The sequence below is a fragment of the Rhinoraja longicauda genome, chromosome 4 (genome assembly GCF_053455715.1).
Source record: "Rhinoraja longicauda isolate Sanriku21f chromosome 4, sRhiLon1.1, whole genome shotgun sequence".
NCBI lineage: Eukaryota > Metazoa > Chordata > Chondrichthyes > Rajiformes > Arhynchobatidae > Rhinoraja > Rhinoraja longicauda.
In genome coordinates this window covers 68,835,345-68,853,493 of record NC_135956.1, presented here as the reverse complement: position 1 = coordinate 68,853,493, position 18,149 = coordinate 68,835,345, and the positions used below count along the sequence as shown (strand labels likewise).

General features: G+C 47.5%; 1 protein-coding gene across 1 annotated transcript in view; it reads left to right on the top strand.

Annotated features, from left to right (window-relative positions):
• Window positions 1-708: 708 nt before the first annotated feature.
• Window positions 709-18,149, top strand: part of osbpl1a (oxysterol binding protein-like 1A) — a 100,213-nt gene continuing 82,772 nt past the window's right edge. The window contains exons 1-8 of the mRNA XM_078397988.1: window positions 709-835; window positions 2,660-2,745; window positions 3,724-3,798; window positions 7,013-7,124; window positions 9,591-9,676; window positions 10,934-11,078; window positions 14,648-14,715; window positions 17,792-17,836. Coding sequence (XP_078254114.1) covers window positions 709-835; window positions 2,660-2,745; window positions 3,724-3,798; window positions 7,013-7,124; window positions 9,591-9,676; window positions 10,934-11,078; window positions 14,648-14,715; window positions 17,792-17,836 — 744 coding nt within the window. The remainder of the gene's footprint in view (window positions 836-2,659; window positions 2,746-3,723; window positions 3,799-7,012; window positions 7,125-9,590; window positions 9,677-10,933; window positions 11,079-14,647; window positions 14,716-17,791; window positions 17,837-18,149) is intronic.

Here is an 18,149-nt window from a genome sequence, read left to right as displayed (position 1 = left end):
GGTGTTCGCTGGTCAGTGTGGACTCGGTGTGCTGAAGGGCTTGTTTGCGTGCTTTATTAAAACTAAAACTAAAACAGGGTGGTGGGGGGCTGGAATGTTCTGCCAGGGGTGGTGGTGGAGGCAGATACAATAGTGGTGTTTAAGAGGCTTTTAGACAGTGGTGGAGGCAGATACGATGGTGGTGTTTAAGAGGCTTTTGGACAGGCTCATGAATATGCAGGAGCAACTATGAGCAGCGGTCAGCATGGTGAAGGGAACTTGCCTTGACTCGGGCTTCTGGAGAGAGGGAGACAATGAGGAAGTAAGGAACTGTCACACTTCCTGTGAAGTTTTGTAATGTTTCTGGCAGCTTTAGCCCTACGTACAATGTTTGTGCGTAGCTCAGAGGTACCACTGCAGAACAGAGTACAGGAACAGACCCTTTAGCCCATGAAGGCTGTGGCAAACACGATGCCACGTTAAAGGGCTGGCACAGCAGGTAGGTGACGTTTTGAGAGAGTATCTCTTGTAGATCCCATTGAAGATGGGGAGGTCTCATCCAACCACAATCAGACCGAAGAAGGGTCCCAACCCAAAAACTCACCAATCCATGTTCTCCAGAGGCGCTGCCTGACCTACTGAGTTACTCCATCATTGTGATTCTATCTATTGTATAAACTAGCACCTGCAGCTTATTTTTATTACATTTTGATCTGTTTTGAGGTTGAGATGGAGGAGCAGAGGGAGATGGAAGACCAGTTGCTTTATCTGGCTCGAAATGGTGACCTGCCTGGCCTGAGACAGCTGCTGGAAGCCCAGAAGGAAGGAAAGACACCTCTCAATGTCAACTGTAAAGGTGAGTAGGAAAGAGGCAAGGACGTTTAATTATCAAAAAGAGACACAAAGTGCTGGAGTAACTCAGCGGGTCAGGCAGCATATCTCTGGAGAACATGGATAGTTGACGTTTCGGGTCAGGACCCCATACACTAGCAATAGCGGTCACCCCGTACACTAACACTATCCCATACACACGAGGGACAATATACAATTTATACCGAAGCCAATTAACCTACAAACCTGTACATCTTTGGAGTGTGGGAGGAAACCGGAGCACCCGGAGAAAACCTATGGGCACAGTGAGAATGTACAAACTCCGTACAGACAGTACCCATTGTCAGGATTGAACCTGGGTTTCTGTAAGGCAGCAACTCTCCTGCTGTGCCACTGCGCTGCATTCAATTCAATGGTGGAAACAAGGAATGGCAGAGGCTGGTTTACAAAGTAAGGCACAAAGGGCTGGAGTAATCCAGAGAGTCAGGCAGCATCTCTGGAGAATATGGATCAGTGACTTTTTGGGTTGGGGTTCTTCACTAGATAGCGTTTTGGATCGGGATCCTTCTTCGGACTTGAGGCTGAAGAAGGGTCCCAAACTGAAATGTCAGCTATCCACGTTCTCCAGAGATGCTGCCTGACCTGCTGAGTTACTCCAGCACTTTGTATCCTCACCATGTATAGTTATCATATGTACCGGTAACAGATCAATGATATTCTTACTTGCTGCAGCTTTACAGGCACATTATTGCAATAACGCATACATATACAATCATTACTAAATTAACAATTAATAATATTAGGTAACCAGACAAAACTGAATTCCGTCGTGCAAGCAAAACAAAACTCTATTAGCTACAAGAACTGGTTGGACAGACTTGGATTGTTTCCTCTGGAGCATTGGAGGTGGCGGGGAGACCTGAGAGAAGTATATAGAAACATTGAAAATAGGTGCAGAAGTAGGCCATTCGGCCCTTCGAGCCTGCACCGCCATTCAATATGATCTTGGCTGATCATCCAGCTCAGTAACCTGTACCTGCCTTCTCTCCATACCCCCTGATCCCTTTAGCCACAAGGGCCACATCTAACTCCCTCTTAAATATAGCCAATGAACTGGCCTCAACTACCTTCTGTGGCAGAGAATTCCACAGACTCACCACTCTCTGTGTGAAGAAATGTTTTCTCATCTCGGTCCTAATATAAAATTATGAGAGGCTTAGATAGAGTAGACAGTCGCAACCTTTTTCCCAGTATGGAAAAATCAACGCCAGAGGGCTTGGCTTTCAGGTTCTTGTACCCTCTTCACTCTGGTAGCAGCGAGATGAGAGCATGTGGATTTTTAAATATATATTTTTCAGCTTTCTCTCCCCTGCTACAATGTCTGAAGAGGGCTCCCAACCCAACCCAACACGTTGCCTGTCTATTCCCTTCCACAGATGCTGTCTGACCAGCTGAGTTCCTCCAACAGTTTGTGTGTTATTTTGGTAAACCTGCAGTTCCTTATGTTTCTCTACAATAATTTATTATTGTTATGTATACGAAGGTGCAGTGTAAAACTTTGATTTGCATGCTATCCATTGTCTTTCATATTCACGTATCATCTTTTCTTGACTGGAAAGCACACAAACTTAACCTTTTTGCTGTACCTCGGTACATATGACAATAATGAACTAATCTACACTATACATAGATGCAATCAATGCAAAATCAAGTGCGATAGATAAATTTAAAAAAGGACACAGAGTGCTGGAGTAACTCGTGAAGATACTGGCTGCCTTTCTGAGGCAGTGCCTTCTATTATACCAGGGCAGTGTTGTGACTAATTGACTAACTAGTTGTTGTGTTTTAGGTCAGACTAAGTCTAACTTAGGCTGGGCCCCCTTGCATTTGGCCTGTTACTTTGGACATAAGGATGTGGTGGAGGAATTACTAAAGGTAAGTTTTCAGACTTTGCGTGCTTTTGTGTTGAAATTTCACGTCAATAACATAAAGATTGTCAACAACTGAACCCGAGGGTCTGAGCTATAGGGAGAGGTTGGACAGGCTCGGGCTTTATTCCTTGGAGCGCAGGAGGATGAGGGTTGATCTTATAGTGGTTAACTGAGGGTATTTTTAGAGCCATGCAGTGTGGAAACAGGCCCTTTGGCCCAACTTGCTCACGCCGACCAACATACCCCATCTACACTAGTCCCACCTGCCCGCATTTGGCCCATATCCTTCTAAACCTATCCTATCCATGTACCTCTCTAAATGTTTCATAAACGTTGCGATAGTCCCTGCCTCAACTACCCTCTCTGAGAGCTTGTTCCATTTGAAAAAACATTTAGATAAGTATATGGATAGGATAGGTTTAGAGGGATATGGTCCAAATGGAGATATGGCATGTTGGACAGCGTGGGCCATTTAGGCCGAGACTCTGTGTGTTCACCTGGTCTATTTATGTCAAGTCAAGTCAAGTCAATTTTATTTGTATAGCACATTTAAAAACAACCCACGTTGACCAAAGTGCTGTAACTCCTCATCCTCCTGCATTCCAGGGAATAGAGTCCCAGCCTGCTCAACCTCTCACTATTGCTCAGACCCTCGAGTCCTGGCGCCATCCTAGTAAATCTTCTCTGCACCCTTTCCATGTTAACAACATCTTTCTTATAACATGGTGCCCAGAACTGAACACAATACTGGTGACTCTGTATACTGTCTCAGGGTACTGCTGCTATACACTTGTACTGTATCTGAGATGCTTATCTAAGTTGTATCTAAATGCTTATGTATAGTGATAGGTGTACTGATCTGTACACGAAACTGAATTTCACTCTGTACATGTAGCAATAAAGTACCATTGATCAGTAATCCGGGTATTGTATCCTGACTTGAAGTAGAGGATTATTTCCTGGTTTGTGTTGTCGTTGCCAGATCGGAGCGGATGTGAACGTGGTGAATGATGTTGGGGATACTCCGCTGCACAGAGCTGCCTACACCGGCAGGAAGGTGAGGGGGAAGGTTCTTATAGATTCTCAAAAAGCTACACTGAATGTTGTTCAATATCAGGGTTGGCACAGTGCCATCGTGGGTAGAGCCACTGCCTCACCCTGGTTTGGTCCTGACCTCGAAGCCTGTCAAGTCAAGTCAACTTTATCACATACATATACAAGATGGGCAGTGAAATGAAAGTGGCAACGTCTGCGGGTTGTGCTAAACTACAAAACAGAATAGGATTTTTTTTTTTTAACACAAAAAATAAATTAATACAGTAAATTAAATTAGTCCCTGGTGATATGAGAGTTAACAGTCCTGATGGCCTGTGGGAAGAAACTCCGTCTCATCCTCTCTGTTTTCACAGCGTGACAGCGGAGGCGTTTGCCTGACCGTAGCCGCTGGAACAGTCTGTTGCTGGGGTGGTAGGGGTCCCCCATAATGTTGCTGGCTCTGGATCTGCAACTCCTGATGTATATATAGGTCCTGCAGGGGGCCGAGTGTAGTTCCCATTCTCCGCAGAGCCTTCCTGTCCTGGGCAGTGCTGTTCCCAAACCAGATTGTGATGTTCCTGGACAAGATGCTTTCTACAGCCCCAGAGTAAAAGCACTGAAGGATCCTCAAAGAGTCTCTGAATTTCCTCAGCTGTCTGAGGTGGTAAAGGCGTTGCCTTGCCTTACTCACCAGTGCGGCAATGTGTGTTGTCCATGTCAGATCCTCTGTGATGTGGACTCCCAGGTATTTAAAGCTGCTCACCCTATCCCCAGTAATTCCATTTATCTCCAGTGGCGTGTACGTCCTCGGATGTTGAGCCCTTCTAAAGTCTGCGTGGAGTTTGCACGTAAACCTTCTCTGCATCCTCTCCAAAGCTCCCACATCCTTCCTGTAATGTGGCGGCCAGAACTTCACACAAGACGCCAAATGCGGCTTAACCAGTGTCCGATAAAGCTGCACTGTGACTCTGCACTAATCCCGCATACCTGCACTAATGCACTATATTAGTTCTGCATAAAGGAGTACTAGTGGTGCAGCGGTAGAGCTGCTGCCTTACAGTGACAGAGACCCAGGTTTGATCCTGACTATGGGTGTGAGGGGACAGTTTATACGTTCTCCCTGTGACCATGTGGGTTTCCTCTGGGTGCCCTGGTTTCCTCCCGCATCCCAAAGACGTGCGGGTTTGTAGATTAATTGGCCTTTGTAAATTGCCCCTAGTGTGCAGTGAGTGGATGAGAAAGTGGGATAACGTAGAACTCGCGTGAACGGTTGATTAATGGACAGCGTGGACTCAGTGAGCCGAAGGGCTTGTTCCCATGCTGTATTTTTCAATCAATCAATCAATTCAAGTGTCCCTTTTTGAAGCTCTGCTCAATGTCATTCCAAGTTCCTGACAGCCCACTCTAGGTTCCTCGGTTAAATCAGGTGCTGGGGGGAGGGGGGTTAGGCTCAAAACTGCTGTTTCAGCGGAACAGGCCCTTCAGTCCACAATGTCCCTGCTGAACATGATGCCAAATTAAACAAATCTCCTTTGACTGCAAATGATCCATAACACTCCATTCCCTGCATATCCATATGCCTATCAAAAAGGCTCGTAAACACCACTATCGTATCTGCCTCCAGCATGTTCCAGGCTCCCACCACTCTCTTGTGTATGTTTAAAAAACACAATAAACCTGCTCGTACTTCTCCTTTAAACTTTCTTCATCTGACCTTAAAGTTATTCCCTCTATAATTTGACATTTCTGCCCAGGTTTTGTCCAGCCCTCAACTGACTGTTGCAGCTTTCTCCCCCCATTCCAATCAGCCTGAAGGAAAGTCGCAACCCAAAATGTCACCTATGTGCGTCCTTCCTCAGATGCTGCCTGGTCCGCAGCACCACGGTCTATCAGTGATTCGGACGAGGGGATTGAAGGCTTTGTGGCAAAGTTTGCGGATGATACGAAAATAGATGGAGGGTTAGGTAGTGTAGAGAAAGCAGGGACTCTGCAGAAGGACTTGGACAGGTTGGGAGAGTGAACAGAGAAGTGGCCGATGGAATGTAGTGTAGCAAAGTGGGGACTCATGCATTTTGGTAGTGGGAATAAAGATTTAGATTTAGATTCTACCGCACGGAAACAGGTCCTGTCGGCCCACCAAGTCCGCGCCGCCCAGCGATCCCCGCACATTAACACTATCCTACACACACCAGGGACAATTTTTACATTTACCCATTCAATTAACCTACAAACCTGCATGTCTTTGGAGTGTGGGAGGAAACCGAAGATCTCGGAGAAAACCCACGCAGGTCACGGGGAGAACGTACAAACTCCATACAGACAGCGCCCGTAGTCAGGATCGAACCTGAGTCTCCGGCGCTGCATTCGCTGTAAGGCAGCAACTCTACCGCTGCGCCACCGTGCCACCCCTAAATAGGCGTAGACTATTTTCTAAATGGGGTGAGAATCTAGAAATAGGAGATACAAAGGGACTTGGGAGTGCTGGTGCAGGATTTCTCAAAAAGTTAATCTGCAAGTCAAATCGGTAGTAAAGAAAGCAAACTCAATGCTGGCATTTATTTCAAGAGGGCTTCTATACAAAAACGGGGATGTAATGCTGAGGCTCTATAGGGCGCTGGTAAGGCCGCATTTGGAATATTATGAGCAATTTTGGGCACCATATCTGAGGAAGGATATGCTGGCTCTGGAGAGGGTCCTGAGGAGGTTTACACGAATGATCCCAGGAATGAGTAGTTTAACCTATGATGAGCATTTGTCGGCACTGGGCCTGTACTCGCTGGAGTTTAGAAGAATGAGAGGAGGGACCTCATTGAAACATACAGAATAGTGAAGAGCTTGGATAGAGTGGATGTGGAGAGGATGTTTCCACTAATGGGAGTGTCTAGGACTAGAGGTCAAAGCCTCAGAATTAAAGGACGTTCTTTTAGGAAAGAGATGAGGAGAAATTTCGTTAGAGGGTGGTGAATCTGAGGAATACTTTGCCACAGAAGGCTGTGGAGGCCAAGTCAGTGGATATTTCTACGGCAGAGATAGATAAATTCTTGATTAGTACAGGTGTCGGAGGTTATGGAGAGAAGGCAGGAGAATGGGGTTAGGAGGGAGTGATAGCTCAGCCATGATTGAATGGCAGAGTAGACTTGACGGGCCGAGCGGCCTAATTCTACTCCTATTCCTTATGACCTAAGGTGGATGGAGCGTCGGTGTTCAGCAGAATGATCTTGCGTTGTGTGTTGCAGGAGCTGGTTCTGCTGCTGTTGCAGTACAGTGCAGACGCTGGGGTCATCAATGGGGACGGGCAGATGGCCAAAGGAGTGACCCAGGATGAGGACATCCGCTGTATGCTGGAAGGTAAGAGGAACTATCACGGGTTTGCCCAGCTCCTGATTTGATGCAGTCTCTCTTGCCCAGAGTAGGGGAATCGAGAACCAGAAGGCATACGTTTAAGGTGAGGAGGAAAGATTTAATAGGAATGTGAGGGGTAACCTTTTCACACAAAGGGTGGTGAGTGCATGGAGTAAGCTGCAGGAGGAGGTAGTTGAGGCAGGGACTATCGCAACGTTTAAGAAACAATTAGACAGGTACATGGATAGGTTTAGAATGATTAGGGCCAAATGCAGGTAGTTGGGACTCGTGTAGATGGGACATGTTGGTCAGTGTGGGCAAGTTGGGCCGTAGGGCCTATTTCCGTGCTCTATGACTCCTTGGTTTGGGAACAGCTCTGCCCAAGACGGCACGAAATAGCAGAGAGTTGTAGATAGACACAGAGTGCTGGAGCAACTCAGCGGTCAGGCGGCATCTCTGGAGAAAAGAAACAGTTGACCTTTCGGGCCAAGGCCCTTCTTTAGATTGAGAGTCAGGGCAGAGGGAAACGAGAGATATAGACGGTACATAGAACAAATGAATGAAAGATATGCAAAAAGCACCGAAGATCAAGGAAAGGTGGAGCCCACAATGGTGAGGGAAACTAGAGGTATAAAAAGGTACAGAACAAATCAGAGCTGGCACTGATGACCAGAGACAGGTGGAGCCCACAACATCCATTATTGGCTGTGGAAAAGGTGATAAAGTAGGGATATGAACAGTGAAACCAGCATGACGACTAGAAACATAGAAAATAAATGCAGGAGTAGGCCATTCGGCCCTTTGAGCCAGCACCGCCATTCAATATGATCATGGCTGATCATCCAAAATCAGGACCCCGTTCCTGCTTTTTCCCTATATCCCATGATTCCGTTAGCCCTAAGAGCTATATCCAACTCTCTCTTGAAAACATCCAGTGAATTGGCCTCCACTGCCTTCTGCGGCAGACAATTCCGTAAATTCACAACTCTCTGGGTGAAAAGGCTTTTCTTCATCTCAGTCCTAAATGGCCTACCCCTCATTCTTAAACTGTGACCCCCAGGGCCGTCTTTACAGCATTATGGGCCTCGGGCAAAGCAGTGTACAGGGGCCCCTACGACAACTACTCACAGGAATAAAAATGTAAATGGTCGATAAAATGGGGCCCCTATGCTCGTGGGGCCCCGGGCAAGTGCCCATCAGGCCCATGCGTTAAGACGGCCCTGGTGACCCCTGGTTCTGGACTCCCTCAACATCGGGAACATAGTTCCTGCACTTGGTTGGGGGAGGGACAGAGAGAGGGAGTGCAAGAGTTACTTGAAGTTGGAGAAATCAATATTCATACTGCTGGGTTGTAAGCTGCCCAAGCAAAATATGTGGTGCTGTTCTTCCAATTTGTGTTTTTCTGTTAAGTAGAGTTGTTAATGTAGCCCAACCCATCACACAGACCAGACTCCCCAACATCAACTCCATCTACACTTCATGTTGCCAACATAACCAACGACTTGACCACCCTGTTGCCTATTATTCACCCATTACCTTCACACTTTGTCCTGCCCCTCCTCTCTTCCAGCTACCTTTCCCCAACTCCCTATTAACAGCCTAAAGAAGGGTCCCGACCCGAAACATCACCTATTCATGTTCTCCAGGGATGCTGCCTGACCCACTGAGTTACTCCAGCAATTTGTGTAAGCCAGCATCTGCACTTCCTTGTTTCTACTACTTGTCCCACCCCAGTCATTCCTCCTTCTCCCTTCTCCTGTCCGGCAGAAGGCACCAGAAGCTTGAAAGCGCCCACCACCAGACTCAGGAACAGCTCCTTCCCCTCTGTTATCAGGCTACTGAACGGTCCTTCAATAAGCTAGGGTACTGTCCGATTCACCTCCAGTTTAAATTCCATTTGGAATATTTTGGAGGACCAAGGACCTCTACCCCTTTGTGGACATTGGACACTGTCTATGGAACTGATGCACCACAATGCTGAGAACTATATTCTGCACTCTGTATCTTCCCCTTTGCTCTACCCATTGTACTTGAGTTTATCTCAACTGGTATTATTGGCACAGTGGCTCAGCGGTAAAGCCACTGCCTCACAGCGCCAGAGATGCTGACCACGGGTGCTGTCTGTACGGAGTTTGCGTGTTCTGTCTGTGACCGCGTGGGTTTTCCCCGAGTGCTCCGGTTTCCTCCCACATCCCAAAGACATGCAGGTTTGTAGGTTAATTGGCTTCTGTAAATTGCATAGGATAGAACTAGTTTACTGGGTGGTCGATGGTCGGCGCGGACCCGGTGGGCCGAGGGGCCTGTTTCCATACCGTATTTCTAAAACTAAATCTAAGGGTCCCGACCCCAAATTGTCAGCTATCCATGTTCTTCAGAGATGCTGCCTGACCCACTGAGTTACTCCAGCTTTTTGTGTCTCTCTAAGATTGAGGTTTCTCTGATGGAGCCACTTCTTGTGTTTGTTTTAAACAGCCGCTGAGATGACGCAACTGAGGAAAATGGAGGAGTTGCTGCTGATGGCTGCACGGGAGGGTGATACAGCAGGAATTACTGCACTGGTGAGCACTGTTGCAGTGGCCGCTGGAGAGATGGCAGGGCTGCTGGACAGAGTACCGTTAACCTATTGCCTTCCCTTCTCCGCTGGAGAATTCAAAGCAGAATCACTTGGCCGAGGAAGAGGCCCTTTGGCCCATCATTTAGTGGCACGTTGACGCAGCGGGTAGAGCTGCTGCCTCACAGCACCAGAGACCCGGGTTCGATCCTGACCTCGGGTGCTGTCTCTGAGTGGAGTTTGCAGGTTCTACCTGTGCAAAAACAAGATCGAAGCCCAAAGTCCCAAGTGCAATCAAGGTAGGTTGTGGCTCGTAATTTAGTTGGTGTTTGCAGCATTCAAGAGCCTGATGGTTCCTGGAAAGAAGCTGCACCACCACCTTCCCAATGGTAGCACCACCTTCCCAATGGTAGCAGTAGAGAAGAGAGCGTGCACCACCTTCCCAATGGTAGCAGTAGAGAAGAGAGCGTGCACCACCTTCCCAATGGTAGCAGTAGAGAAGAGAGCGTGCACCACCTTCCCAATGGTAGCAGTAGAGAAGAGAGCGTGCACCACCTTCCCAATGGTAGCAGTAGAGAAGAGAGCGTGCACCACCTTCCCAATGGTAGCAGTAGAGAAGAGAGCGTGCACCACCTTCCCAATGGTAGCAGTAGAGAAGAGAGCGTGCACCACCTTCCCAATGGTAGCGGTAGAGAAGAGAGCGTGCACCACCTTCCCAATGGTAGCAGTAGAGAAGAGAGCGTGCACCACCTTCCCAATGGTAGCAGTAGAGAAGAGAGCGTGCACCACCTTCCCAATGGTAGCTGTAGAGATGAGAGCGTGCACCACCTTCCCAATGGTAGCAGTAGAGATGAGAGCGTGGCCAGGGTGGTGTGGGTCTCTGATGATTTTGCTTGCCTTTTTGAGGCAGCAACTCCGGTAGATCCCGTCAACGGTGGGGATGGACCGGGCAGTGTCCACCACTCTTGGCACAGTGGCTCAGCGGTAAAGCCAACAACAGCCTGGTTCAGCAACTCGAATGCCCTATTGTCTCTCATTCCTGGGCATTCGTGTTCCTGAACCAGGCTGCGTTGCTTCCAGTTGGTTTGCTCCCCACTGTAAACCTGTAGAGGTTTGGTAGTGTATTCGGTGACGTGCTATTGCAGATCCCTTCGATGGTGGGGTGGTCAGTACCCCTGATGGGCCGGGTGTAGGCGGCATGGAATGGGGTCAGTGTTGGGTCCGTGCGTGGCAAGTGTTGTTCCATGTTGGTCTTTGCTCCCAGCTGAACCGGTCGAGCCCTCCGGACGTGAACTGTACAGACAAGCTGGGGAACACTCCGCTGCACTGTGCGGCCTATCGGGGACAGAGGCAGTGCGTCATCAAACTGCTCAAGTACGGTGCAAAGTCCAGCATCAAGAACATCAACAGTGAGTAGAAGCAGCAACTGCTATCCAACTTGGGCATCTTATAGGCAGTTTACGAGAATAATCCCAGGAACCAATGTGCCAATAGTCTTTTTCACCGTCCTATAAACCTGTGATGCCACCTTCAAGGAACTATTTACCTGCACTCCTAGATCCCTCTGCTCGACAACACTCCCTATCTACATGTGATGCCACTTTCAGGGAACTATGTACCTGCACTCCTAGATCCCTCTCAATAGTCAATCAATAGTCAATTTATTTGTCACATACACATAAATGTGCAGTGAAATGAAAAATTACCCACAGTCCAACAATAAGACCAATAAAAATAAGCATTAAAAAAAGGAAATAACACACACAATCATAAACCAACACCAAACAAAAAGAAACATCCATCACAGTGAGTCTCCTCCAGTCACCTCCTCACTGTGATGGAAGGCCAGAATGTATTTTCTCTTCCCCTGCCGTCTTCTCCCGCAGTCAGGCTGTTGAAGTTGCCACGTCGGGGTGGTCGTGGCTCCCGACATTGAAGCCCCCGCCGGGCAGAGAAAATCCCGCGGCCTATTCCAGGCCGTGCCGGACGGTGAAAGATCCGCGGTGGGCCGACCCAAGCCCCACTGTCTACCTGTGATGCCACTTTCAGGGAACTGTGTACCTGCACTCCCAGATCCCTCTGCTCTACAACACTCCCCAGTGCCCTACCATTCCTTCATGAACCTCTCGTATCTCCTTGCTGTAGTTTTTACAACTTCAGTCCATGTTGAATGCTGAGGTTTTGTAAGACTCCGGTCTTGCCTCATTTGGAGTATTGTGAGCAGCTTTGGACCCCATATCTGCAAAGGAAGCATTGGCACTGGAGAGGGTCCAGAGGAGGTTTACGACAATGATCCCAGGAATGGTTGGGTTAACATAAGATGAGTGTTTGATGACACTGGGCCTGTACTCACTGGAGTTGAGAAGAATGAGGGGAGACCTGGTTGAAACTTACCGAATAGTGAAAAGCCTGGCTAGAGTGGTTATGGAGAGGATGCTTCCACTAGTGGGGGAGTCTAGCACCAGAGGTCAGAGCCTCAGAACAAAAGGACGTATCTTTAGAAAGGAGGAGGAGGAATTTCTTTAGTCAGAGGGTGGTGAATCTGCGGTATTGATCGCCTCGGAAGGCTGTGGAGGGTGTCGTTAGGGTATTTCTATGGCAGAGATTGACAGATTCTTGATTAGTGCGGGTGTCAGGGGTTATGGGGAGAAGGCAGGAGAATGGGGTTGGGAGGGAAAGATAAATCAGATTGAATGGCGCAGTTGACTTGATGGGCCAAATGTCCTAATTCTGCTCCTAGAACTTATGAATTTATAAACTCACAGGCTTACAACCCAACGGTATCAACATTGAACTGTCCAGTTTTAGGTAGCTCCTGTGCCCCACCTGGGCTCCCACCTGTTTCTCCTGTCGCCCTCCTCCTATATTCCTTCCTCTGGCCTCACGATTTACAACTCTTCAATCCTGTTGTCTTGCACCTTCTGCTTTAATCTCTGGCCTTTGTTGCAACCATCTGCCCATCTAAACCGCCCTCGTCCGTGCGCACGTATTACCTGCCATGCTTTGTCCTGCCTCTCCTCACTCCCAGCTTTCCTCTCCTCCCTCTCAACTGGGACATTTCTGGACTTTATCTTGCACTAAGCATTATTCCCTTTACCCAGAATCTGTACACTGTGGATGGCTCGATTGTCTTTCTACTGACTGAATAGCACGCGACAAAAAGGCATTTCACTGCACCTTAGTACATAAACTAAACTCAATACTGCATGAGTACTGGACTGTCATAGAACAGTACAGCACAGGAACAGGCCGTTCAGCCCACAATGTCTATGCTGAAAAGGATGCCAGGTTAAACGAATCTCCTCTGCCTGCACATGAGCCATATCGCCATGACTATCATGAGCCATAGTGCTAAGACATAGTGCTAGGAGCAAAGAGGTCCTTTTGCAGTTGTACAGGGCCCTAATGAGACCGCACCTGGAGTACTGTGTGCAGTTTTGGTCTCCAAATTTGACGAAGGATATTCTTGCTATTGAGGGCGTGCAGCGTAGGTTTACTAGGTTAATTCCCGGAATGGTGGGACTGTCATATGTTGAAAGACTGGAGCGGCTAGGCTTGTATACACTGGAATCTAGAAGAATGAGAGGGGATGGTAAGGGGTTGGACACGTTAGAGGCAGGAAACATGTTCCCAATGTTGGGGGAGTCCAGAAGCAGGGGCCACAGTTTAAGAATAAGGGGTAGGCCATTTAGAACGGAGATGAGGAAAAACTTTTTCAGTCAGAGAATTGTAAATCTGTGGAATTCTCTGCCTCAGAAGGCAGTGGAGGCCAATTCTCTGAATGCATTGAAGAGAGAGCTAGATAGAGCTCTTAAGGATAGCGGAGTCATGGGGTATGGGGAGAAGGCAGGAACGGGGTACTGATTGAGAATGATCAGCCATGATTACATTGAATGGTGGTGCTGGCTCGAAGGGCCGAATGGCCTACTCCTGTACCTATTGTCTATGGTCTATTGTCTATTGTATGATCACATTGAATGGTGGTGCTGGCTCGAAGGGCTGAATGGCCTACTCCTGCACCTATTGTCTATAAGACAGTCTCATCTACCTGCGCATAATCCATTCCCTACGTATTCATGTGCCTATCTAAAAGACTCGTAAACCTCATTATTGGATCTGCCTCCATCACCACCCCTGGAAGTACGTTCCACTCTCTGTGTGTGTGTGTGCGTGCGTGCGTGCGTGCGTGTATAAAAGAAACTTGCCCTCACATTTCATGCTTGAAGTGTAGATGGAGTCAATGGTCTGGACAGTGTGATGGACTGGGCTACATCCACAACTTTCTATGAGGACACCTCACCAAATAGTGAAAGTCCTGGACAGAGTGGGTGTGGAGAGGATGTTTCCACTAGTGGGAGAGTCCAGGACCAGAGGTGCACAGCCTCAGAATAATAGGACAGACCTTTTGAAAGGAGATGAGGAGGAATTTCTTTAGTCAGAGAGTGGTGAATCTGTGGAATTCATTGCCACAGACAGCTGCGGAGGCCAAGCCATTTTTTTGTATTCTTAAAGAAGATATTGATAGGTTCTTGATTAGTAAGGGTGTCAGGGGTTATACAATACAATACAATACAATACAATATATCTTTATTGTCATTGTACCGAGGGGTACAACGAGATTGGGAATGCGCCTCCCATACGATGCAATAATTTAAGTAATTAACAGCAACCCAATGAAACGAAACAATTGTAACAGTTTTTAGACAGGGTAAAGTGCAAGTTGATCTATGCGTTGTGGCCATCCGGGGAGAAGGCAGGAGAATGGGGTTGAGGGAGAAAGATAGATCAGCCATGATTGAATGGCAGAGTGGACTCGATGGGCCAAATAGCGTAATTCTGCCCCAATAACTTAAGAACTTGTAGATGGAATCAATGGTGGGGAGTGTGGTCAGTGTGATGTGCTGGGCTACATCTGCAACTTGTAGATGGAGTCGGTGGTCACAGCCCCTTCTAAACTCCTCTGAATTTTCTTTCACAGATCAGTTGCCTTATGACCTGGCCTGTGGCGCGGAGATCAGACAAATATTCGGTGGCAAATCGCACAAGGTTGGTCCGTCCATTTCTTCAGGGGTGTTGTTTTAGATGTAAGCGTGGTTTAGCTTAGTGTAGTTAGAAATACAGTGCGGAAACAGGCCATTCGGCCCACCGAGTCTGCACCGACCAGGGACAATTTTACATTAATATCAAGCCAATTAACCTACAAACCTGTACGTCTTTGGAGTGTGGGAGGAAACGGAAGATCTTGGAGAAAACCCATGCAGGTCACGCACAAACTCCGTACAGACAGCACCCATAGTCGGGATTGAACCCGGGTCTCCGGCGCTGTAAGGCAGTAGCTCTACCGCTGCGCCACCGGTTCTGTAGCTGTGGGGTGAGGGTTAACGCTGGGCTTTCCCACGGCTTTCCCTGCACGATCTCATTGGGATTCCGCAATGAGACAGTGCTGTGTAGCTCCTGCCTCGTGATTAGCGCTGCGCTGAGTGGGGGAAAAAACACACACCAAGTGGTGGAGTAACAATCAGATCCGACCAACCTCTCTCTCTGCAGCATCCTAGCATCATTCTAGTATACCCTCTCAAGTCTCCACATCCTTCCTAGAATAGGATATTCGAACTTGGTCTATTTTGAAGATAGACCCAAAGTGCTAGAATAACTTAGCGGGTCAGGCAGCATCGCTGGAGAACATGGATTGGTAACGTTTTGAGTCGGGACTCTTCTTCAGACTGATTGTAGTGAGCGGGTAAAAGCTAGAAAGGTGGGGGCAGGACAAAGGCTGGTGAATGATAGGTGGATAGTGAGGGGGATAGTGAGGGGGCAGGACAAAGGCTGGTGAATGATAGGTGGATAGTGAGGGGGATAGTAAGGGGATAGTGACGGGGAAGGACAAAGGCTGGTGAATGATAGGTGGATAGTGAGGGGGATAGTGAGGGGGCAGGACAAAGGCTGGTGAATGATAGGTGGATAGTGAGGGGGATAGTGAGGGGGATAGTGAGGGGGCAGGACAAAGGCTGGTGAATGATAGGTGGATAGTGAGGGGGGTTTGATAGGCAAATATGCAGACAAAGGCCAGAGATGAAAAGAAGACAAATGGCTGTGAGATAAGGAGAGAAGAGGAGTGAAATGTGAGGCCAGAGGAATGGATGTAAGTGGAAGAGGACAGTAGTGGGGTAGAAGGGAAGGGTTTAGTTTTGTTTATTATTATTGTCATGTGTACCGAGGTACAGAGAGTAGCTTTTGTTTGCGTGCTAACCAGTCATAGAAAAGACTATGCATGAGTATAATCATAACCATGAACAGATAAAGGATAAAGGGAATAAGGTTTAGTGCAAGATATAGTCTGATTAAAGATAGTCTGAGGGTCTCCAACGAGGTAGATAGTAGGTCAGGACCGCTTTCTATTTGGTGATAGGATGGTTCGGTTGCTTGATAACAGCTGGGAAGAAACCGTCCCTAAATCTGGAGGTGTGCGTTTTCACACTTCTGTGCCTCTTGCCTGATGGGAGAGGGGAGAAGAGGGAGTGACCGGGGTGAGACTGGTCCTCGATTATGCCGGTGGCCTTGCCGAGGCAGCGTGAAGTATAGATAGAGTCAATAGAAAGGAGTTTGGTTTGTGTGATGGTCTGGGCTCTGTCCAGTGTGAGAAATGGGTGTGCGTTCAGGCAGGGCACAAGGAGGAGAGGGGGGGGGGGGGGGAAGGGTGAGAGGGGGGTGGGGGGGGGAAATGTTTGTTGACCTCATTGCAGTGCTAATCACAAGGCAGGAGATCCAGTAGACCTTGGTAGAACGAGTGCAAGTGTTCGGTGAAACGGTCACCTAGTCTGCATTGAGTAAGTGAGCTGCATTGAGTCTTTTATCTAGAGTAGGGTATGGCTTTGTTTAGTTCATTGTCACGTGTACCGAGGTACAGTGAAAAGCTTTTGTTGCGTGCTAACCAGTCAGCGGAAAGACTAAACATGATTACAATCGAGCCGTCCACAGTGTGCAGATACAGGATAAGGGAATGACGTTTAGTGCAAGATAAAGTCCAGTAAATTGCGATTATAGATATTATGAGGGTCTCCAATGAGGCAAGTAGTAGCTCTGGACCGCTCTATAGTTGTTAGGATTGCTCTGTATTTGTTGGGAATCGAGAATCAGAGGACATGGGTTTAAGGTGAGGGGGTAGGGAAAGATTGATCCCTGGGATGGGATGGCAGGACTTTCATATGAAGAAAAACTGGATAGACTAGGCTTATACTCGCTGGAATTTAGAAGACTGAGGGGGGATCTTATTGAAACATATAAAATTCTTAAGGGGTTGGAGAGGCTAGATGCAGGAAGATTGTTCCCGATGTTGGGAAAGTCCAGAACCAAGGGTCACAGCTTAAGGATAAGGGGGAAGTCTTTTAGGACCGAGATGAGAAAACATTTCTTCACACAGAGAGTGGTGAGTCTGTGGAATTAACTGCCACAGAAGGTAGTTGAGGCCAGTTCATTGGCTATATTTAAGAGGGAGTTAGATGTGGCCCTTGTGGCTAAAGGGATCAGGGGGTATGGAGAGAAGGCAGGTACAGGTTACTGAGCTGGATGATCAGCCATGATCATATTGAATGGCGGTGCAGGCTCGAAGGGCCGAATGGCCTACTCCTGCACCTATTTTCTATGTTTCTATGTTTCTATTTAATAGGAACCTGAGGGGCAACTTTGAACTCAAAGGATGATGGGTGTATGGAATGAGCTGTCGGAGGAAGTTGTTGAGACAGATACTATCGCAATGTTTAAGACACATTTGGACAGGTACATGGATAGGACAGATTCAGAAGGATATAGGCCAAAATGCAGGCAGGTGGGACTGGTGTAGATGGGGCATGTTGGTCAGTGTGGGCAAGTTGGGCTGATGGGCCTGTTCCCACGCTGTGTGACTCTTAGTTGGATTGGAGATAACTGCCGTGATCATTGGCAAACAGCAATGAGCATCCAGTTTTAAACGAGGAAAGATTTAGATGCAAGATCCGCTTATTAAGGTGTTGGATTATCAGCATTATTGCTAAAAGAGTATAAATCTTTGATAATGTTTTTTTTTTTTTAGCAATGAGTTCAGGACAAATATTGTAACTGATTTCATTTTATTTTTCCTCTTTAGGGAATGTATAAAATGGTGCAGCGGTTTGAAGGACCTCTGTTTAAGGTAAACTAATTTCCATGTACATTAATGAGAACTTATCAATGTGATGTATCCATTTAATAGATGCAGGGCCTTCAGCCCAAAATGTTTGGTTTAATTTATTCTCGCATATACTGAGGTACAGTGAAAAGCTTTTTTGTTGCATGCTATCCAGTCAGCGAAAAGACTATACATTGACTATACACAGTACTATATACAAGACTATACACGCAATTTGAAATACTCCGACTAGATTTCTTTTGGCATCCACCTGAGCTTGTAAATGGAGTTTTGGTTTAATGTCTCATCTATCAAAGATTGCCACGCAGTGCTGGTG